The 23,472-nt window shown below is 48.5% G+C and overlaps 1 protein-coding gene and 1 pseudogene across 2 annotated transcripts in view; both read right to left on the bottom strand.

Annotated features, from left to right (window-relative positions):
- Nucleotides 1-540: 540 nt before the first annotated feature.
- TRIM28 (tripartite motif containing 28) lies at nucleotides 541-11,125 on the bottom strand (the record flags this gene model as incomplete). The annotated part of the gene is made up of 17 exons (XM_080704117.1): nucleotides 541-717; nucleotides 808-945; nucleotides 1,244-1,330; nucleotides 1,410-1,533; nucleotides 1,617-1,936; nucleotides 3,124-3,376; nucleotides 3,457-3,502; nucleotides 3,598-3,634; nucleotides 3,731-3,837; nucleotides 3,922-4,036; nucleotides 4,139-4,285; nucleotides 4,366-4,480; nucleotides 4,554-4,670; nucleotides 4,760-4,895; nucleotides 10,032-10,164; nucleotides 10,398-10,510; nucleotides 10,792-11,125. 17 exons carry the CDS (start codon nucleotides 11,123-11,125, stop codon nucleotides 541-543), a joined length of 2,499 nt encoding a protein of 832 aa, XP_080560243.1.
- A 74-nt stretch (nucleotides 11,126-11,199) lies between these two features.
- The window catches only part of LOC308268697 (purine nucleoside phosphorylase-like), a 34,570-nt pseudogene continuing 22,297 nt past the window's right edge, over nucleotides 11,200-23,472 (bottom strand). The window contains exons 2-3 of the transcript in view: nucleotides 11,739-11,824; nucleotides 11,200-11,424 (exon numbers count right to left, since the gene is read on the bottom strand). The product of the transcript in view is annotated as a purine nucleoside phosphorylase-like (transcript). The remainder of the gene's footprint in view (nucleotides 11,425-11,738; nucleotides 11,825-23,472) is intronic.

Raw genomic sequence — 23,472 nt, 5'->3', positions numbered from 1 at the left:
TAACAAAATTTGAGAAGTCTTAATGGTATAGCTATGTGTTATGGCATCTCAAGTACAAATCTCAGGAAAACAGATGTTTGGCTGCCAGGAGGGATTTAGTACATCCGAGGTTTCAACCTAAATTCCCAGGACTACTGGTCAGCCATCCACAGGGCCCCTGGTAGTATCTAATGTGTATATCCTTTATCTTGCAAACTCCCTCCACATAAACACCAGAAATGGCCCCAGAGATGCTGACATTCCCTTGGCACCAGACGGATTTAGGTTGACTTAGAAAAAGGTCCCCAGGGGCTACCAGTACTTGATAAGGGTAGGTAGATAGATAACAGGTAGACACCAGGCCAAGGCTACAACCCCAAACCAGCCCAAGCCTGAGGAACTGGTGAAATTTTTATTAAATCCACAGAAGTAAAAACCATTTTGTGAGGAACTGGGGGATGGGCCACCAGGGAGTAGGAGTCAGGCCACCAGGGGGCAAAGTGGGGATGGGGTAACAGGAGAAATCACAGCTGAGCTGGGATGGGCAGAAGTCCCCCAGCTTCAGGGTCCATCACCAGGACCACCAGACAGCTCCTGGGTACTTAAGCCAGCACTGGGCAGGCTCAGTGGCGGGGGCTCCACCAGCACAGAAGAGAACTTGGTGTCCCCGAAGGCCTCGTTCATGCGCGTCTCGAAGAAGCGCTGCAGGCCGATGATGGACTGCACATCCGCCTTGTCCTGGGCCAATCAAGGATGCAGTAGGTGGGTGGTCTTGGCTTTCTCCTCCCTCCTTCCCATGTCCCCCACATCCTCATTCCATGGGCTTACCTCAGTCAACTTGTTGAACTGCTTGAACATGCGGCCCACATCCTGGGCAAACTCTTGGGGGGAGCTGTAAGGGGGTGACAGCTTCTCCTGGAGGCGGGCACGAATCAAGGTCAGGTCCAGAGTGCCCCCTGGCTGCTCCTGCAAGTAGAGACAACATACTTTATTTTTGTGTGTGGGGGTCTGGGGATGGAACCCTAGGGCATTGGACCGAGCTATACTCCCTGCCCTATATTTTATTCTTTTTTTGAAACGGTCTCACTAAGTTGCAGAGGGCTTCACTAAGTAGCTGAGGCTGTCTGTGAACTGCAACCCTCCAGTCTCAGCCTCCCGAATACTGGGAATGCAAGCATGCGCCAACATGCCCGGCTTACACTTAAAAGTGTGGGGCCCAGAACCCCTTCTCTCCCCCCCCTCTCCTGATCTAGGGTTCACTCACCAAGGAGAAGGTAGAGTCGGTAGCCAACTGGTGCAGGGGGCGACAAGGCTCATGACAGAAGAGGGCCAGCAGGACCCGCTCACATTTCTACAACCAAACAAGACAACTATAGAACCTAGAGTTTAAAGCCACTGGACCACCCACATCTATGCAGTTCAGCACTTACCCGCTGGTTGGCTGGTGAGAGCTTGGCTACCACACCAGTACTGTCAGCACCATCCAGGCTAAGGCTCCCATCCTCTTCCTTCAGGTCAGGCAGTACATGGCAAAGTGAGCAGCTCCATTCCTCCCTAGGGGTGAAGAGAGAATGCACAGGTCCCCGCCCAGCCTTCGATACCTTCTCTGCCCAGATCCTACCCAGCCTCATACCTACCCTGGTACATCCTGCAGAGCAGGCAGGTGGCAGTCCAGGTGGAAGCAAAATTCACACTGGTTGCACATGACGAGGTCACCTGGCTTCTGGCATACACGGCAGATGGTGGCACTGTCATCCAGGGTGCCTGGACCACCAGGTGGGGCTGAAGTGGCCTCAGGAGCTACTACCTCCAGGCCAGAGCTGGTGCTGCCACTAGGTGAGGCCAGGCGGGGCCCCTCAGCACCAGGGCCCTCAGCTAGAGCCATTAGCACAGGCTTGGTCTCAGGGCCCTCAGTGGTGGCAGGAGGGGCTCCGATGGCAGCCTCTGTCTCCTCCTCCTGCAAGACATCATAGGATACAACTCAGGGGGACTCTGAGCTACACTCCTCCAGCCCAATTTATTTGAACTGGGGATTGAACCCAGGGACATTCTACCTACAAGCTATACCCCCAGTACTGTCGTTTCTATTCTTTATTTTGAAACAAGATCTAGGCCAGGTGTGATGGCACATCTGTAATCCCTGTACTTGGGAGGCTGAGACAGGATGTTGTTCAAGGACAGCCTCAGCAAGAAGTGAGACTCTAGCCAAGCATGTTGGCGCATGTTTGTAATAGCAGCACTTGGGAGGCTAAGACAGGAGGATCATGGTTTGAACCCAACCTCAGTTACTACTTAGTTTAGCCCTTTGTAACTCAGTGAGACTGTTTCAAAAAAGAGTAAAAAAAAATAGGTCTGGGGGTATAGCTTAGAGTAGAAAGCTCCCAGGTACCTTAAAAAAAAAAAAGACTCAGTGAGACCCAGTTTCCAAATAAAGTTAGGCTGGCGGTATAGCCCCTGGGTTCAATCCCCAGTGCCACAAAAAAAAAAAAAAAAAAAACAGCATCCACTACTTGCTGATGAACCTGCAATTCTCCCATCAGCCTCCTAGCTATCAGGATTACAGGTTTGTCCCATGTTTAGCACTTCCTTTTTATTTTCGCAGTACTGGGGCATTCTACCTGAGCTATACCCCTAGCTTTTTTTTTTTTTTTTTGGCAGTACTGGGGATGGAACCAAGGGGCATCTACCTCTAAGCTACATACCCAGCCCTATTTTTTATTTTTGAAACAGTGTCTCACTAAGTAGCTAAGGCTATCCAGGAACTGTGATCCTCTAGTTCAGCCTCCTGAATGCTGGGATTACAAAAGCAGGCGCCACCACACCCAGCTTATTTTTTATTTTTAGGGTCTTACTAAATTGCAAAGGGCATAAGTAGCTGAGGCTGGCCACAAACCTGTGATCCTCAGCCTACCAAGTGCTGGAATTACAAGCACGCAGCACCACACATGGCTAGCACTTATTGTTAAAATGTCTTGCTAAATTGCTGAGGCTGGCCTTGAACCTATGATCCTGTCTCAGCCTAACAAATACTGGGATTACAGGCCTATACCACCATGTCTAGCCACAAAAGGTATTAAAAAAGAGAGGCCCAGACCTAGGTAACAGGCACTACCTTCCAATCATGGCCCCTTGAGACAAGCTCACCTTGACAATGGCCATGCCAGGCAGAGGTGGGGCACCAGGGGCCCCTGGGGGCACAGTTCCAGGCTGACCGGCAGCTGCAGCCGCAGCACCACGCTCAATAACGATGAGGTTATAATCCTCAGTAGTGCTGCCAGGAAAGACCTTGAAGACGGGTGGCTGGCTATCAGCTGTCAGGTCCAGGTCTAGACGTTCGAGGCTGACCCGTGGCACCTTACGCATGAGGCCGCTTACTTCGCCCTCACCTGAGCGGGACCTATTAAGTACACCCTGGAGTAAGCAAACCTCTCATTCTTTCCTCACCCACCTGCCACCCCAGAGCACTGCTACACTCACCTCTTCATGCCAGACACGTGTGGTTCTGCACATGAATAAGGATCATCTGCACAGAAGACAGAAAAAAAGGGAGTAGCATCAGGTTAAGGTAGACACAAGGGCACTCAATGGAGCCTTTCAACCCCAGACAGACCTACTCACCTGACCCAAAGCCATAACCTTCCTGTACCTCCATGGGCTGCAAAGAGAACACAGTAGGTGGACCTCAGTAAAACAAGGACTCCATGGGACCCTATGTACCATGCCCCTTCCTTTGTTTCTCTCCCCGGCTTACCTGGCTACTGCCAGAGCCTTGCTTACTCAGGGGCCCTGGGGCTCTTGGAGGGGCCATGGGTGCAGGGCCAGTAGAGTTGGTACCAGGACGCTCAGCCACAATCTTGCCTGAAAAAAGATAAGCCTAAGCAGCTGCAGCATCTGGAGGTGGTAACAAGGTAATATCGGGGGAGGGTAAAACCTGGTACTCACCGAAGGCCTCGGCACTCTTGGTCCAGGCATTGAGGTCCCACTGAAACTTCATCTCACCGTGTGGCTCCACAGGATCCACAATCATTTTGAGTGCTCGGTGTAGCTGGAAATAGATCTGGTAGGGCAAGAAAAGGAGGCATGAACACATTGGACAATGTATATATAGGAATTCACTATACAGGGAGAGAGGGCCTGCCTAGAGCCCACCACCACATACCAGCTTCTTAGAAAGCAACAGGGCTGTGTTGTTGTCACTCTCCAGAGCCCAAGAGGCAAAGCGCAGGATGTGCTCCTGATGCTTCTGGATCTTGGTCATGGTCCAGTGCTGCCGCTCCAGGCGCTCCTGCTGCCCCTCAGTTACTTTCTGCAAATTGAAGAAAACAGTATCACCAAGAAAGGAACAAGGCCCAGGGACTCTTCCACCTGCACAAGGCTAAGGCTTACCTGTGCATCATTGACCAGCACACGGCCCCGTTTGTTTAGCTCCTTCATTATCTGCAGAATGGCCATCTTGACATCTACCTGCACACGCTTCTGCACATCAGATACCTGGCGGATCCTAGGGTACAAGGCAGGTCAAGCCAGAAAATATCTTGCCTAGTGCTCCCCACATCCCTGTCACCCATACTTACGAGCTTCGAACCTCCTTGGTGTTCTTCTGCAGAGTGGCATGTTTGTCCCCAAGGCGCTTAACCAACGAGGCCAAGAGTTTTCGCTGATTCCTCACTGCATCCTCTAGAAACTGGTACCTGAGAACAAAGGTAGGTGGGCCTGCATGCTGAGGTCCAGGAATAGGCAGCACCCACCCAACCAATCATCACTGTGCCTTGAGACTCACTGGTGGTCCTTGTGGGCATTGAGTTGGCAGTCTCTGCAGGTGAGGGTGTCACAGCTCTCACAGAATAGCACAAGTGGTTCATGCTTGTGCACATTGCAATAGACAGTGCGTTCACCATCCCGAGACTTGGCTGGCCCTAGAGAATAGGAACCATGAAGCTGAAATATTGCCCTGAGCCACTTTTTCCTTTGTGGTACTTGGGATCAAACCCAATGATTTCTACCATTGAACTACACAACTAGTCCTACTTTTTATTTTCAAACAAAGATCTAAGTTGCAGAGGGGCTCATGTTGCTGAGGCTGGCCATAAACCTGTGATCCTCCTGTCTCAGCCTCCTAAGTACTGGGATTACAAGTACTTGTAATTACCACCACACCCGGCTCACCCTTAGCCAGTTCTAAACAGTCTGGAGCCTCATTTCTTGCCTGTACCATTAACTGGGAAGACCTTGAGGCCCACAGCAGTGATGGGTCCTCGAACCCAGAACTATCTCCCCAGCCTAGCCAAGAGAAAAAAAACTCCAGCTTCTGAGTGACAAAGGTTAAGGATAGATGGCTTTTGCCACGAGAATGCCTTTTTGATGGTGCTGAGATTGAACCCAGGGGCATTCTACCACTGAGCCATACCCCCAGAATGATTTTTTTTTTTTTTTTGCGGTACTGGGGATTGAAGCCAGGGGCATTCTACCTCCGAGCTACAACCCCAGCCTTATTTTTTATTCTTTATTTTTGAAACAGGATTTCACTAAGTTGCAGAGGGCCTAAGTAGCCAAGGCTGTCCATGAACCACGATCCTACCTCCGGTCTCAGCCTCCCCAATGATGGAATTACAAGCCTGAGCCACCACACCCACCACCAGGGTCTTAAGCCTGGTGTGGTGGCACAGGCTTGTAATCCCTGCTTGGGAGGGGGAGACAGGAGGATCGCGTTGGTTTGAAGCCAGCCTAGCTGGCTTAAGAGACCCTGTTTCCAAACAAAAAAACATAAAATGGGTCTGGCAGTGTAGCTGGGAGGTAGAACGGTTTTTCCAGGAACCCCAGCACCACCAAAAAAAAAAAAAAAAAAAAACCACAGGATCTTAATAGCTGGGCATGGTAGCACACAGCTTATAATCAATCCCCCGCTTCTGAAGCTGAAACGGGGATTGCACAGGTTCGAAGCCAGCCTCAGCTATTTAGTGAGGCTCTCAGTAAGTTCGCAAGACCCTATTTCCAGATAAAATATAAAAAATAGGTCTAGGGTATAGCCGGGAGGTAGAAAGCCTCTGGGTTTCACCCCCATTTCCACCAAAAACAAGAAAACAAGGTCTTAGTAAGTTTTGGGGAGCTTTACTAAGTAGCCGAGGCTGGCCACAAACCTAGAACCTAGATCCTGTCTCAACCTCCCAAGTACTGAGATTACAAGCGTGTGCCACCATGGCCAGCTACAGAATGCCTTCTTGCAGTTTCCTGTAATAGTTTGTCCAGGTGGAAATGTTCAGAGTTCTGTCTGACTACAAACCATTCTCCAACAGGTTTCTTTCTCTTCCTTTCATGATTATCCCCCCTTCCCTAGCAAGAAAATTCTAGGGTCTCTTCTAATCCAAGGACCCACAGGACACCCCACAGAGCCTTCTCAAACTGAGCAGGCAGACGCCGGGCGTAGTGGCGTACGCTTGTAATCCCTGCGCTTGGGAGGCTGAGACAGGAGGACCAAAGCCAGCCTCAGCTACTTAGTGAGGCTCTCAGCAACTTAGTGAAACCCTGTTTCCAAATAAAATATAAAATAGGTCTGGGAGTATAGCCCGGAGGTAGAAAGCCTCTGGGTTCCACCCCCAGTACCACCCCACCCCCAAAAAAACTGAGCAGGCAGTACTAATCAAGCCTAATATTGCAATACTGAGCATGATGGTGCACACCTGTAACTGGAACACTTGGGAGGCTGAGACAGGAGTATCACAGGTTTAAGACTAGCCTCATGCCGGGCGTGGTGGCGCACGCTTGTAATCCCCGCACTTGGGAGGCAGAGACAGGAGGATCGCACAGGTTTGAAGCCAGCCGCGCGCTGGCTTAGGAGACCCCATTTCCAAATAAAAATGTAAAAATAGGTCTGGGAGTATAGCCCGGAGGTAGAAGGGCTTCCAGGAACCCCAGTACCACCAAAAAAAAAAGACTAGCCTCAGCAACTTGGAGACTCACCATGCCCAGAAGACACCATTTCTTATAAACCATCTACATAGAAACGCAGGTCCTGGAAGCCAGGCATGGTGATGCATGCCTGTAATACCACCGCTTGGGAGGCTGAGACAGTAGGATCACAGGTTTGAAGACAGCCTTAGCTACTTAGTGAGGCTCTCAGCAACTTAGTGAGACCTTGTTTCCAAATAAAATAAAAAATAGGTCTGAGAATATAGCCCACAGAGGTAGAAAGCCCCTGGGTTCTACCCCAGTAACACACAGACAAATCAGGTCTCCACCCTCTCCCCACCCTGGTTTGGTGGTTCTCAGGATTAAACCCACAAGATTAGCTGGGCGTGGTGGCACACACTTGTAATCCCCGCCCTTGGGAGGCTGAGACAGGAGGATCGCATAGGTTCAAAGCCAGCCTCAGCTACTTAGTGAGGCTCTCAGCAACTTAGTGAGACCGTTTCCAAATAAAATATAAAAAAGGTCTGGGAGTATAGCCTGGAGGTAGAAAGCCTCTGGGTTCCATCCCCCAGTACCACACACACACACACATACAAACACACACACACACACACACACACACACACACACACACACACAAAAAGCACCTAAACCCACAAGATTTTACCTCTAATCTACATCCACAGCCCTTATTTTTTTCCATGGGTCTGGGGTTGGAACCCAGGGGCATTCGACCTCCGAGCTATACCCCCAGCCCTATTTTTTATTCTTTATTTTATTCTCACTGAGTTGCAAAGGGCCTAAGTAGCTGAGGCTATCCTTGAACCACAATCCAACTGTCTAGGTCTCCCAAATGCTGGGATTACAAGCATGTGCCACCACACCCAGCTTTTATTTTGTAACAACATCTTACTAAGTTGCTGTGGCTCTGCAACCTAGAAACACTGTTTTAAAACAAAAAATAAAAGGGCTAAGGTGTAGCTCAAAGAATGTACCTGGGCTCATGCCAGGCATGATGGCACTAGCTTGTGATCCCAGTACTTGGGAGACTGAGACAGAAGGATTGCAGGTTCGCAGCCAACCTCACCTACTTAGTGAGGCCCTTTGCACCTCACTGAGACCCTGATTCAAAATAAAAAATAGGCAATGCGAAGACAGAATGTCCCTGGGTTACATCCCCAGTACTGCAAAGGGGGGGGGCGCTAGGGGTGTAGCTCAGAGGTAGAATGCCCCATGGGTTCCATTCCCAGTACTGCAAAAAATAAAAGTCCCTGGGCGCAAACTCCAATACATGCATAAAAATTACGTAGCATACCATCAGCTAAGCCTTGATTTCTTTTTTTTTTGTGGTACTGGTGATGGAACCCAGAAGCATTCTACCAAGTTACATTCCCAGCCCTATTTTTTAATTTTGAAACAGGGTTTCACTACTGAATTGCAAAGGGCCTCACTAAATAGTAGCTGAGGCAGCCTGTGAACCCAGATCCTCCTCTCTCAGCTTCCCAAATGCTGAGATTACAAGCATGCGCCACTACGCCCAGCTAGCTTTGATTTCTTCTGTTGCCCACTTCTGCACCCCTAACCTTGGCCTGGAACCTAGTTTCATCTAAGATCCCTTGCAGACAGACCCCTACCTTCCTAGCTCATTCAACACCAAAGCTACCACTCTCCACTATAATCGTCCCACAAGGGACAATCTCTGGACTGGAAGAAACTGCAGTATGGCATAAAAAGCTGCTCATGGGGGGTGTGGTGGCACAAGCTTAATCCCAGTGCTTAGGAGGCTGAGACAGGAAGATCACACAGGTTTGAAGCCAGCCTCAGCTACTTAGTGAGGCCCTCAGCAAATTAGTGAGACTCGGCTTCCAAATAAATATAAAACAAAGATAGGGTGTAGCCCGGAGGTAGAAAGCCCCTGGGCTCCACCCCCAGCACTAAAAAAAAAAAAAACTGCTGCTACTGGGTCAGGCACACTGGTACAACCGAAATCTCAGTACTTGGGAGGCATAGAAGGATTTCATGTCTCAGCAACATAGCAAAAAACCCTCTGCAGCTTAGTGAGACCCTATTTCAAAATAAAATCTTAAAGCTGGACGTGGCCGCACACGCTTGTAATCCCAGCAATTAGGAGGCTCAGACAGGAGGATTGCATAGGTTTGAAGCCACCCTCAGCTACTTAGGCCCTTTGCAACTCAGTAAGACCCTGTTTTAAAATAAATTAAAAAATAGGGCTGGGGGTGTCACTCAGAGGTAGAATGCCCCTGGGTTCCATCCCTAGTACTGCAAAAAATAAAATCTTAGGAGGCTGAGACAGGAGAATCGTGGTTCAAAGACAACCTCAGCAAGTAGTGAGATTGATCAACACAAGGCCACTTCAAAGTAAAAATAAAATACAGTTAGGGGTGTGGCTAAGCAGTAGAATGCCCCTAGGCTAGTTGAGGGGGCTCCTAATCCCAGTAAGTGGAAGGCTGAGGCAGGAGAATCACAAGTTCCAGGCCAGCTTCAGCAAATAGCAAGGCTTTCACCAGCCTAATGAGACTATGTCTCAAAATATAAATAAAATAGAGCTGAGAATGTAGCTCAGAAACTGAAGCCCCTGTGTTCAATCCCAGCACATACAAACGTGCACACACACAAATTGTCCCTGTGCTTAATCCCCAGTATCACCAAAAAAGTAAAGAAAAACTGTCCAGAGCTTACCATCACCAATGGACAAGGACCCTAAAAAGGCTCATCAAGGAGCCTGGTACCACTGTAGCCTAAAGACACATGCTGGGGAACCCCAAATCCAGTAATCCCATCACATCCTGCTTTTGCTGCACAGGCTGATCTAGCACTCTCTTCTCTCCATAGGCCCTTCTACCAAGAACCTTCTTTAACTCTCGGGAACCCTCCTAGCACGCTAAGAATCTGTGCTCCACCTCTCACCCACCCTAGCCCATGCCCTTTCCCCTCCCACCTAGGCCTCCAAGATACTGCACAACAGTCTAAGCATACAGGTTTTTTTTTTTAATTCTGTCCTCAGGCCTTTCAGGAAGTACCCCCTACAACCACCCTAGAACCCACCCACCAGATACAAACAAGCATTATAAGTAGATGAGGGAACACATGGTAAAGCAGCTCCAGACGCGGCCACCATCACCTACCAGTGGAGCGCACAGTGTGGTCCTTGGTGTACTTCACCCGCTGGTGAGCCTCCACGCATGTCTCACAGAGTGGTTCCGAGCATTCCACACAATAGCTGGTAGCTGGAGCATTATCCTCGCAGCTAGTGCAGCACTGTCATGAAAAAAAAATCAAAGAAGCTAAGGCAACCTAACAAATCCACTCATATCTCCCAAGACACACACTTAAATTAAGGCGGGTCTCTGACCCAAGCTAAGCAACCCACCCAGAGCTGGGAAGACTGTAGAAATTAATACTGGAACTAGTGCTAGGTAGGCCCCTCCAGGGCAGACAGATGATCCCCTCCCCATGGCCAATTATCTTCGGGTTGTTGAGCGAGGACGCACCTGGTTTGCATCCTGGGCGTCCGAGGCAGCCTTGCTGCCACTATCGCGCATGAAATAATTCTCCACGATGTCTTTGGAGAAGCATTGTTGCTTGCACACTGGACAGTCCACTACTGTGAAAAACAGGGATGTGAGAGCACTGCACGCTTAGACCCAGGCAGTGCCCCCATCCTCCAGCAAAACTAGATCATGCAACCCCTATGCCTTATTTTCTCCAACTTCAGCCAGATGCCCCATCTCGGGGCCCACTGTCTCCACGCAGGGCCCCAAACCCGCTCAGGCCGAACCGAGTCGGGCCCCCCACACCCGCAGAGGCGCAGCCCCGGGTCTCCGCGCCGAGCCCGTGGCAGAGGCTGCGGGGAGGGGGAGGGGCGCCCCGCCGCCCCATACTCACCGGCGCCGTCGCCCGCCGCGCCATCCCCCGAGCTGTTGGCAGCGGCAGGCGTTGCGGGGCCGAGGCAGGCACTGCAGGCCGAGTGCAGGCAGGGCAGCAGCCGCGGCTCCCTCTCGGGCCGCAGGCGCTCCCGGCACACGCCACAGTGCTCCAGCAGCTCCAGAGCCTCGCCGCCGCCCGCCGCGGGCGACGACGCAGAGGCCGAGGCCGCAGTAGAGGAGGCGGCGGCACGCTTCTCGCCGCCAGCCGAGCCATCGCCCGGGCCGGGGCTACCCGAAGCGGCCGAGGCCGCCGCCGCCGCCGCCGCCGAGGCCGTAGCCGCCGAGGCCGCCATTCACACGCCGCCGGGGGCGCCCAGAGGGGAGGAGGGGCGCGGGGCCGGCCGCGCAGGCGCAGACCCTCTCGCCACTAACGGCTGGGCCGCTGTGTGCCGCCGCCGCGAGGCCGAGCGCCGCCACGCGTCTGCTGGGCTGCCGCCTGCCGCGCGCAGGGCGCTGCCGAAGCTCCGCCGGCTGCTGCCTGCTCGCCTCCCGACGGCACCGCCCGCGCCCCCTCGGCCGCCACCGAGACACGCGCCGCGCGCAGGAAGAACAACCGCTCCACCGCGCGCCCGCTTGCAGAAAGAGCCACGGCCTGGGGGCGGGACAGAAATATCTGGCGCCGACGCTGCAGCGCACGCGCGCTGGGTACCGCAGCCCGGGGGCGGGGCCCAGACCGGCCGCCGCTGGCGAGGCCGCGAGTACGCAGGCGCCCGCATTGGCCCTCCCATTACGGCCAACCCCACCTGAGCAAGGCCCTCAGTGGGCGTGGCCCTGTGACGTCACCGTCTCAACTGAAATCGCGTGCGGGGCGTGTGCTTCGTTATTGCAACCTGATTTCTCTCTGGCTCCACCCCCTGGGCCCCCACCGCTAGGTGACGGTCGCCCCGGCGCAGGCGCAATGCGTACCGTCATCCTAATGCCCGCCCCTTTGTCCTGCCGATGGACACCTCCGGCCGCGCCCCCCCAATAGTTATGGAGAGGGGGCGGGTCTCCTGGAAAGTGGGCGTGACCCAGGTGGAGGGGCGGAGGTCTCCGTGTGGCTAGGAAGTTTCTGTCCTAAAGCAGCGACAGTTTTTAGCCTTTTTATTGTTAAACTTGAGAAAACCAGAAACTTGCCTAAGTCAAACGTAAATCACAGCGGCCAGTCAATAAGTTTTGCCCCGCCCCCCGAGTTCCCTCCCGGTATATTAGCACCCCTGTCCTGACTTTGATGTCTTTCCAAGCGTGCCAACTGCTGCGTGAGGGGACCAGGCCGACTGTGGGGAAGAAAAATCCTGCCCGAGGGTAGCAGAATCTGGGGGAGAGAAGTCCCTGGGGAAAGAGGACTCGTCAGGGGAAGGCAGAACTGGGGGAGAGGAACCTTGTCTGAGAAGGGGCAGGGTCTCGGGGACAGCAGTCCTGGCTGGCGGGGGAAGAATCTGGGGGACAACCCTGGCTGGGGGGCGGGGAGCAGGATCAGTGGGGAGAGGGTGACCCGCCAGGACCCCGCAGAGGACAAAGCCTCGGGGTGCGCCTCAGGGCCCTGCGGAGAGCCTGGGGCCCGGGAGCCTGGCGCGCGCCCTGCGGTCCGCCGCCCCGCCGCCCCGAGGTCCCGGCAGCGAGGGAGGGGGAGGCGGGGCGGGCCTGGCCGCCGGGCAGGGCCGGCCTTTGTCGAGGCGGGACCCGGGCCTTGGGGCTTTGTCCCCGCCCCTGTCTTTGTTCCATCCCGGCGCGCGCCTCCCCAGGCCCGCCCCTGACGCCCGCCTCGGCGCCCTCCTTCTCCTAGGACCCTGCCCCGCCCTCCAGGCAGGGCCCCACACCCTCACTTTCCATTTTTTTTGTGTGCCTGGGGGTCGGGGATAACTGGGCATTAAACCCAGGGGCATTATACCTCCGAACTACACCCCCAGACCTATTTTTTTATTATTTTGAAGCAGGGACTCACTGAGTTACGGAGGGTAACTGAGGCTGTTCTTGAACCTGGGATCCTCCTGTCTCAGCCTCCCAAGTACTGAGATTCCAAAATATCCCACTACGCTCAGCCACTTCTTACTTTTGATGACCCCAGGAAAGTGGATGGCCAGCAGCATGCACTCTGAGCTGTGAGTGGGCTTTAGTAGTATTTGCGTGCACTTTCCACCGCCCTACCCCAGGCAAGGCCCCAAAGTCAAGAGGATGGAGAACATGTAACCCAACTCCCCACCTGGCCCCTGGAGTAGACACCTTGTGTACCCTGGGTACAAGGGACAGAAGGCAAAAATAAGTAAGTGATGGGGGCTGGAGGTAATGTTCAGTGATAAAGTGCTTGTGGAGCAAGGGAGAGGCTCTTGGTTGCAAACTCAGGACCTAAAAAAAAAAAAAAAGTAGATAACGTTAAAGATGGTACAAGTACCTTTCCCAGGGGTTGCCCCTAAATACCTACATATAAAGAACAGTTCCAGCCGGGTGTGGTAACACATGCATTTGGGAGGCTGATACCAGAGGATCATGGTTTGAGCACAGCCTCAGCAACTTAGTGAGGACCTTTGCAACTCAGTGAGACCCTGTTTAAAAAAAAATAAAGGAGACAGGGGTGATGGCGCAAGTTTGTAATCCCAGCATTTGGGAGGCTGGGACAAGAGGTTTGTGGACGGCCTCAGCTACTTAGTGAGGCCCTTTGCAACTCAGTGAGACCCTGTTTAAAAATAAAGAGTAAAAAGTAGGGCTGGGAGCCCAGCGTAGTGGTACACACTTGTAATTCCAGCATTCAGGAGTTTGAGACAGGAGGATTGCGGTTTGCGGCCAGCCTCAGTTACTTAGTGAGGCCCTCCGCAATTTAGTGACACCTTTTCAAAATAAGGAATAAAAATTAGGGTAGGGGGTGTATTTCGGAGGTCAAATGCCCCTGGATTCCATCCGAAGACCCACCAAAAAAAAAAAAAAAAAAATAGGGCTGGCAGTGTAGCTCGGGGTAGTATGCCCCTGGGTTCAATCCCCAGGACATAAAAATAAATCAATGAATAAATAAATAAATAAATAAATAAATAAATAGGGCTGGAAGCCAGGCATGGTGGTGCACACTTGCAATGTCAGCATTTGGGGGGCTGAGACAGGAGGATTGCAGTTTGCCAGCAGCCTCAGCTACTCAGTAAGGCCCTCTGCAACTTAGTGAGACCCTGTTTCAAAATAAAGAATAAAAAATAGGGCGGGGTGGGGGGGCAGGTAGCCTGGAGGTAGAATGCCCCTGGGTTCCACCCCCAGGGTTTCACTGGGTTAATGAGAGTCTCACTACTTGCTGAGGTTGTCCTCAAACCTTGCATCCGCTGATTTCTGCATCTTAAGTACTGAGATTACAAGATTCTGCCACCACACCCAGCTGAGGATTAACTTTTTTTTTTCAATCCTGAAAATTGAACCCAGGGGGCCTTCTAACTCTAAGCTATACACCAGCTTTTTTTTTTTTTTTTTTTTTTTTTTTTGTGGTGGTGGTACTGGGAATAGAACCCTTCTACCTCCAGGCTACACTCCCAGACCTATTTAATTTTATTTATTTATTTATTTATTTATTTATTTATTTATTTATTTTTGGTGGTACTGGGGTTCCTGGAATTCCTTCTACTTCCGGTACATCCCCTGACCTATTTTTACACTTTATTTGGAAACAGAGTCTCTTAAGCCAGCACAGCTGGCTTCGAACCTGCATGATCCTCCTGTCTCCGCCTCCCAAGCGCGGGGATTACAAGCGTGCGCCACCATGCCCAGCACCTATTTTATATTTTTATTTGGAAATAGGGTCTCTTAAACCAGCAAGGGGGTTCCAACCTGCGCGATACTTCTGTCTCCGCCTTCCAAGTGCAGGGATTATAAACGTGCACCACCACACTTGGCTTTTTTTTTTTTTTTCTTAATGTGTTGCTGGGGATTGAAACCAGGGATATTCTACCCCAGCCTAATATTTTATTCTTTATCTTTGAAACCAGGTCTCATCAAGTAGCTGAGGAAGTCTGTGAACCCAGAACCTTCTGTTTTAGCCTCCCAAGTACTGATATTACAAGAGTGCACCACCGTGTCAAGTTTGAGATTAACAATTAAATCAAAGCCGGGTGTGGTGGCGCACGCTTGTAATCCCAGCATTCTGGAGGCTGAGATCTGGAGGATCGCGGTTCGCGGACAGCCTCAGCTACTTAGTGAGGCCTCTGCAACTCAGTGAGACCCGGTTTCAAAATAAAGAATAAAAAATAGGGCAGGGGCTGTAGCTCGGAGGTCAAATGCCCCTGGGTTCCATCCCCAGACCCGTAAAAAAAAAAAAAAAACAACAATTAAATCAGTATACTTTCCAAATAAAATAGAAAATAGGTCTGGCAGTATAGCGCAGAGGTAGAAAGCCCCTGGGTTCCACCCCCAGTACCACCAAAAAAATAAATAAATAAATCAGTATACTTTGAAATTAAGTGTAGGGGCCCATAATACTATATAGGAGGCTGAAACAGGAGGGTCTCTCTTATTTTTATTTTGTGTGTGTGTGGGGGTGTTGTGGTACTGGAGATTGAACCTTGAGGCATTCTACCTCTGAGCTACACCTCGGCCCTATTTTTTATTCTTTATTTTGAAACCGGGTCTGGCTTAGTTGCAAAGGGCCTCACTAAGTACTGATGCTGTCCTTGAACCGCCAATCCTCCAGTCTCAGCCTCCCAAATGCTGGGATTACAAGCATGCACCGCCATGCCGTGCTTTTATTCTTGATTTTGAAACAGGGTCTCACTAAGTACCTGTGGCTGACTTGGAACCTGCGCAATCCTCCTGTCAGCCTCTCAAATGCTGGGATTACAAGCATGCGCCACCATGCCCAGCTTATTTTTATTTATTTATTTACTTATTTATTTATTTATTGCGGGTCTGGGGATGGAACCCAGGTGCACTCTACCTCCGAGCTACACCCCTGCCCTATTTTTTATTATTTATTTTGAAACAGGGTGTCACTAAATTGCGGAGAGCCTAAGTAGCTGAAGCTGTCTGCAAACTGCGATCCTCCTGTCTCAGCCTCCCAAAGGCTGGGATTACAAGCAGGCTCCACCATGCCCAGTTTATTTTCTATTTTGAAGCAAGTTCTCACTAAATTGCAGAAGGCCTTGCTAAATTTCTGAGGCTGGGCAGGAACTGTGATCCTCTTGTTCTAGCCTCTTAGGTTCTAGGATTATTGTTGTGAGTTGCCATGCATGATTCAGGAGGGTCTCTTAAATTCAGGGTCAACCTGAGCAATGTAAGAATATCTCGAGCCGGGCATAGTGGCGCACGCTTGTATTCCCAGCATTTGTGAGGCTGAGACCGGAGGATTTCGGTTTGCAGACAGCCTCAGCTACTTAGTGAGGCCCTCTGCAACTCAGTGAGACCCTGTTTCAAAATAAAGAATAAAACATTGGGCAGGGGCTGTATGTAGCTCGGAGGTCGAATGCCCCTGGGTTTTATCCTCAGATCCACAAAAAAAAGAATATCTCATCTCATGAATACAAGAAAGAAAATACTAAAAAAAAAATCACTATATTTTGAGTAAAGCAAATTTAATTGTGTAGGTGGGTCTCATTCAATCAGTTGAATTTTTTCTTCTTTTTCTTTTTTTATGGGTCTGGGGATGGAACCCAGGGGCATTCGACCTCCAAGCTACACCTCCTGCCCTATATTTTATTTTATTTATTTATTTTTATTTATTTATTTTATTTATTTTTTTTTTTTTTTTGGTGGTACTGGGGGTGGAACCCAGAGGCTTTCTACCTCCGGGCTATACTCTCAGACCCATTTTATATTTTATTTGGAAACAAGGTCTCACTAAGTTGCTGAGAGCCTCACTAAGTAGCTGAGGCTGGCTTCGAACCTGCATGATCCTCCTGTCTCAGCCTCCCAAGCTCGGGGATTACAAGCGTGCGCCACCACACCCGGCTTTATATTTTATTCTTTATTTTGAAACCAGGGTCTCGCTAAATTGCAGAGGGCCTCACTAAGTAGCTGAGATTGTCCACGAATGGTGATCCTCTGGTCTCAGCCTCCCAAACGCTGGGGTTACAAGCGTGTGCCACCACACCCTTTGATGATTTTTCAAAGAAATAAAGACAGGAGTGGTGGAACATACCTCTAATCACAATACTTGAGAGGCAGAGACAGGAAGATCTCAGATTAAATGCCAGCCTCACAATTTAGTAAGACCGTTTCTTTTTTCTTTTCTTTCTTTTTTCGTTTACTTTTTCTTTTGTGTGTGTGTGGGGGGGGGGGGGGGCTGGGGATGGAACCCAGGGGCTTTCTACCTCCAGGCTATTGTGCCAGACCTATTTTAGGTTTTTTTATTTGGAAACAGGGTCTCACCAAGTTGCTGAAAGCCTCACTAAGTAGCTGAGGCTGGCTTTGAATCCACATGATCCTCCTGTCTCAGCCTCCCAAGTATGGGGATTACAAACTGTGCGCCACCACACCCAGCTTTTTCTTTTTCTTTTTTTTAATTGCAGTAGTGGGGATGGATCCCAGGAAATTGTACCTTTGAGCTACACTCCCAAGCCTTTTTTTTATATTTATTTATTTATTTATTTATTTATTTACTTATTTATTTTGCAGGTCTGGGGATGGACCCAGGGGCATTCAACCTCCGAGCTACACCCCCTGCCCTATTCTTTTCTTTATTTTGAAACCGGTTCGGCCGGGCATGGTGGCGCACGCTTGTAATCCCAGTGCTTGGGAGGTTGAGACAAGAGGATCGCACAGGCTCAAAGCCAGCCTCAGCTACTTAGTGAGACCCTGTTTCCAAATAAAATAAAAAATAGGTCTGGGAGTATAGCCCAGAGGTAGAAAGCCCCTGGTTCCACCCCCAGTACCCCCCCCCAAAAAAAATGACATGCTTGGGAGGCTGAGACAGGAGGATCGCATGGGTTCGAAGCCAGCCTCGCCTACTTAGTGAGGCTTTCGGCAATTTAGCGAGACCCTGTTTCCAAATAAAATATATTAAAAAAAAAAAAAAAAGTCTGGGAGTAGAAAGCCTCTGGGTTCCACCCCTAGTACCACAAAAAAAAAAAAAAAAAAAAAAAAAAAATGAAACCGGGTCTCACTGAGTTGCAAAGCCCTCACTAAGTAGCTGAGGCTATCCCTGAACCAGGATCCTCCTGTCTCAGCCTCCCAAATGCTGGGATTATGAGCCTACGCCACCATGCCTGGCTTAATTTTTATTTTGAAACAGGGTCTCACTGAGTTGCAAAGGGCCTCACTAAGTAGTAGCTGAGGCTGTCTTCGAACCACGATCCTCCTGTCTCAGCCTCCTAAATGCTAGGATTACCTGAATATTACGTACGACCCTGTTTAAAAAAAAAAAAAAATGAAAAGGGCTAGGGGGGTAACTCAGAGGTAGAATATCCCTGGGTTCATTCCCTAGTATCACAAAAAAAAAATTTTTTTTGGTGGTACTGGGGGTAGAACCCAGAGGCTTTCTACCTCCGGGCTATACTCTCAGACCACCACGCACAGCTAATTTTTAAAAAGTAAAATGTACAAAGCTTGGCATGGTGGCACATGCTTGTAATTCCAGCATTTAGGATAATGAGATGGGAGGATCACGGGGTTCGCAAACAGCCTCAGCTATTTAGTGAGGCCCTCTGTCTTAGTGACCCAGTTTCAAAGTAAAGAAGAGCCGGGCGTGGTGGCACATGCTTGTAATCCCTGTGCTTGGGAGGCTGAGACAGAAGGATCATGCAGGTTGGAAGCCAGCCTCAGCTACTTAGTAATGAGGCTCTCAGCAACTTAGTGAGACCCTGTTTCCAAATAAAATATAAAAGTAGGGCTGGGAGTATAGCTGGAGGTAGAAAGCCTCTGGGTTCCACCCCCAGTACCACGAAAGAAAGAAAGAAAGAAAGAAAGAAAGAAAGAAAGAAAGAAAGAAAGAAAGAAAGAAAGAAAGAAAGGGAGAGAGGGAGGGAGGGAGGGAAAGCGGGCGGAAAAAAATTGGGCAGGGGTGTAGCTTGGAGGTAGAATGCCTCTGGGTTCCATCCCCACACCCAGAAAATAAAATAAAATACGGCTGGGAGTGTAGCTCAGAGGTAGGACTGAAAAAAAAAAAAAGTGTACATTTATCTGTGTGTGGTGGCACATAAAATAAAAGGGAGTCAGAGCCAGGCATGGTGGTCCACACTTGTAATCCCAGCATTTGGGAGGCTGAGACAGGAGGATTGCCTTTCTTGGACAGCCTCAGCTACTGCTTAGTGAAACGCTTTGCAACTCAGTGAGACCCTGTTTCGAAATAAAGAATAAAAATAGGACTGAGAGTGTAGCCTGGAGGTAGAAGGGTTTCCAGGAACCCTAGTACCACCACCCAAAAAAAAAAAAAAAAGAAAAAAAGATTAGGGCTAGCCGGGCGTGGGGGTGCATGCTTGTAATCCCCAAGCGCCCGCGCTTGGGAGGCAGAGACAAGTGTGTGGTAGCGCACACTTGTAATCCCAGCATTCAGGAGGCTGAGACCAGAGGATCATCGTTCGCTGACAGCCTCAGCTACTTAGTGAGGCCCTCTGCAACTTAGTGAGACCCTGTTTCAAAATAAAAGAATAAAAGCCGGGCGTGGTGGCGCACGCTTGTAATTCCAGCATTTGGGAGGCTGAGACCCGAGGATCGCCGTTTGCGGACAGCCTCAGCTACTTAGTGAGGCCCTTTGCAACTCAGTGAGACCTGATTTCAAAATAAAGTTTAAAAAAATAGGGCAGGAGGTGCCGCCTGGAGGTTGAATACCCCTGGGTTCCATCCCCAGACCCACAAAAAAAAAAAATTTAAAAAAAAATTAATAAAAGTAAAAAATAGGGTTGGGGGTGTAGCTCAGAGGTCAAATGACTCTGGGTTCTATCCTCAAACCCGCAAAATAATAAATAAATAAATAAATAAATAAATAAATAAATAAATAAATAAATAAATATAAAAATAAAAAATTAGGGCTGAGAGCCAGGCCTGGTGACTCATGTTTATAATCCTAGCACTTGGGAGGCTGAAGCAGGAGGATCATGGTTCAAGGACAGCCTTCATATTTAGTTATATCCTTTGTAATTTAGACCCTGTTTCAAAATAAAGAATTAGACAGGCTGGGTGTGGTGGCATATGCTTGTAATCCCAGCATTTGGGAGGCTGAGACAGGAGGATCCCAGTTCTCGACAGCCTCAGCTACTTAGCGAGGCCCTTCGCAAATTAGTGAGACCCTGTTTCAAAATAAAGAATAAAAAATAGGGCAGGGGCTGTAGCTCAGAGGTAGAATGCCCCTGGTTCTATCCCCAGGCATGCAAAATTAATAATAATAATAATAATAATAATAATAATTAATGCAAAATTATTATTATTATTATATTATTATTATTATTAAATAATAATAAGCCGGGCAGGGTGGCGTATGTTTGTAATCCTAGCATTAGGGAGGCTTAAACAGGCGGATTGTGGTTCTCTGACATCCTCAGCTACTTAGTGAGGCTCTCCGCAACTTAGTGAGACCCTATTTCAAAAATAAAGAATAAAAATCAGGGCAAGGGGTGTAGCTCAGAGATCAAATGCCCCTGGGTTCCATCCCCAGACCCGCAAAAAAAAAAAAAAAAAAAAAAAATAGGGCTGGGAGTGTAGCCACGAGGTAGAAGGCCCCAGGGTTACATCCCCAGTAACACAAAGAGAAAGAAAAAAAAAGGACTGAGTGTAGCTCAGATGTAGAATGCCTCAGGGTTCCACCCAGTACTGCAAAAAAAAAAAAAAAAATACCCGGGCATGGTGGCACTCCCTTGTAATCCCAGCATACGGGAGGCTGAGACCAGAAGATGGCAGTTCACAGACAGCCTCAGCTACTAAATGAGGCCCTCTGCAACTTAGTGAGACCCTGTTTCAAAAATAAAAAATAGCCAGGCAGCCAGGCGTGGTGGCGCACGCTTGTAATCCCCGCGCTTGGGAGGCTGAGACAGGAGGATCGCATGGGTTCGAATCCAGCCTCAGCTACTTAATGAGGCTCTCGGCAACTCAGTGAGACCCTGTTTCCAAATAAGATATAAAATGGGTCTGATACCAAACTAATGCATGTGTATCTATGTTCATAGCTGCACAATTCACCATAGCCAAACTATGGAACCAGCCAAGATGTCCATCAACAGATGAATGGATTACAAAACTGTGGGATATGTACACAATGGAATTTTACTCAGCCATCAAAAAAAACTCAATTACATCATTTTCAGGGAAATGGATGGAACTGGAGGACATTATGCTAAGTGAGATTAGTCAGTCACAAAAAATAAGAAATCAGATGCTTTCCCTAATATGTGAGAGTTAGGGAGAAATGGGTCATAGGAGGAACTCTTTTTTTTTTTTTTTTTTTTTTTTTTGGTGGTACTGGGGGTGAAACCCAGAGGCTTTCTACCTCTGGGCTATACTCCCAGACCTTTTTTTATATTTTATTTGGAAACAGGGTCTCACTAAGTTGCCGAGAGCCTCACTAAGTAGCTGAGGCTGGCCTCCAACACGTGCAATCCTCCTGTCTCAGCCTCCCAAGCGCAGGGATTACAAGCGTGCGACACCACGCCCGGCTCGTAGGAGGAACTCTTGAAAGAGGAAATCCTATAGAGGAGCAAACAAGACAACCTAAAGGAGGAGAAAGGAGGGGGGAAGAGGAAAATCTCTAAAACACACAATGTACTTAAACATATCGAAGTCAATCACTAAGCCAAGCAAGGGAGGGAGGGACAGGGAGGGAGAGAGACAAGATTTTCCATCCAACAGACAACTAAGATTAGTTATCTGTGGAGATTCATTATTTATGTTAGTCTCTTACCTATCTCTAAATTGTATTGTTTGCTTTTATTGTTGTTAATTTTTAGGATTTCTAGTTGGAATATTAATATACCTCCAGATATAGCATTTGGAAATATTTTATCCCATTCTATCAGTAACTTTTAACTCTGTTTACATTGTCTTTGGATATACAATAATTTTTTTTATTTTTTAGGGAGTTTGTTTACCCTTCTGTTGCCTGTGCCATTGAAATCATATCCAAGAAATCACTGCCAATTTAATTGTGAGGTTTTATGACCCAGATTTTCTTCTAAAAGTTTATAGTCTTAAGATTTATATTTAGGTCTTTTATCTATTTTGAGTTAATATTTGTATATGGGATTAGGTAAGGGTCCAATTTTATTCTTTTTCATGTAATTATTATTTTGCAACAATATTTAATTAAAAATTATTATTTCCTCCACCAAAAAAAAAAAAAATGGGTTTGGGAGTATAGCCTAGAAGTAGAAAGCCTCTGGGTTCCACCCCCAATACCACCAAAAAATAAAAAATAAAAAAAAAATAAAAAAAATAGCCAGGCGTGGTGGCACATGCTTATTCTTTCTTTTTTTTTTTTTTTTTTTGGTGGTACTGGGGGTGGAACCCAGGGACTTTCTACCTCTGGGCTATACTCCCATACCCATTTTATATTTTATTTGGAAACAGGGTCTCACTGAGTTGCGGAGAGCCTCACTAAGTAGCACGCTTATAATCCCAGCACTTGGGAGGCTGAGACAGGAGGATCGCACAGGTTCGAAGCCAGCCTCAGCTACTTAGGCTCTCAGCAACCTAGTGAGACCCTGTTTCCAAATAAAATATAAAATAGGTCTGGGGGCATAGGCCAGAGGTAGAAAGCCTCTGGGTTACATCCCCAATACCACCAAAATAAATAAATAAATAAATAAATAAATAAATAAGTAAATAAATAAAAAATAGGGTAGAGGGTGTTGCTCAGAGGTCAAATGCCCCCGGGTTCCATCCCCAGACCTGCAAAAAAATTAAAATAAAAAACAAAAAATAAAATAAAAAACAGGGCTAGGAGTATAGCTTGAAGGTAGAATGTGCCCAGTATTCCATCCCAGTACCGCAAAACATAAAAATAAATAAAGATAAAGAATAAAAATTAGAGTTGGGGAGCCAGGCATAATGACACATGCTTATAATCCCACCATTTGAGAGGCTGAGACAGGAGGATCTTGGTTCAAGGACAACCTCAGCTACTAATAAATAAATAAAATAAAATAAGGTTGGGGGTGTAGATCAGAGGTAGAATGCCTCTGAGTTCCATAAATACAATGAAATAAAATACAGCAAGAGTGCAGCTCAGAGGTAGAATTCTCATAGGTTCAATCCCTATTACCACAAAAGAAAAAAAGAGCCCGGGATGGTGGCATGTTCTTGTAATCCCAACATTTGGGAACTGAGACAGGAGGATCGTGGTTTGAGGACAGCCTCAGCTAATTAGTGAGGCCCTTTGCAACTCAGTCACTCCCTGTTTCAAAATATAGGGCCTGGGGTGTAGCTCAGAGGTAGAATGCACCTGGGTTCCATCCTCAGTACCACACAAAAGAAAAAAAGAGACAAAGGGAAGGAAAGAAGGAAGGAAGGGACAAGACTGAGGATGTATATGAGCACTTGTCTAACATTCACAAGGCCTGGAGTTTGAGCCCCAGCAACACACACACACACACACACACACACACGCACACTGTAAGAGTGCTGTGAAAGACATCCCCCTCCCTTTATAGACTTAAGTTAGGGAAATCCCTCTCCCCTTATAGAATTAAGATATTAGGATATAGAGTTAAGATAAGATATAGAATTAAGTTGGAGTAATGTTAGTAATGTTAAAAGTTGTTTTTGAGAATTA

The sequence above is a fragment of the Muscardinus avellanarius genome (genome assembly GCF_963383645.1).
Source record: "Muscardinus avellanarius genome assembly, chromosome: 10".
NCBI classification, from domain to species: Eukaryota; Metazoa; Chordata; class Mammalia; order Rodentia; family Gliridae; genus Muscardinus; species Muscardinus avellanarius.
The sequence above is the reverse complement of the archived record's forward strand: the minus strand, read 5'-3'. Positions and strand labels throughout refer to the sequence as shown.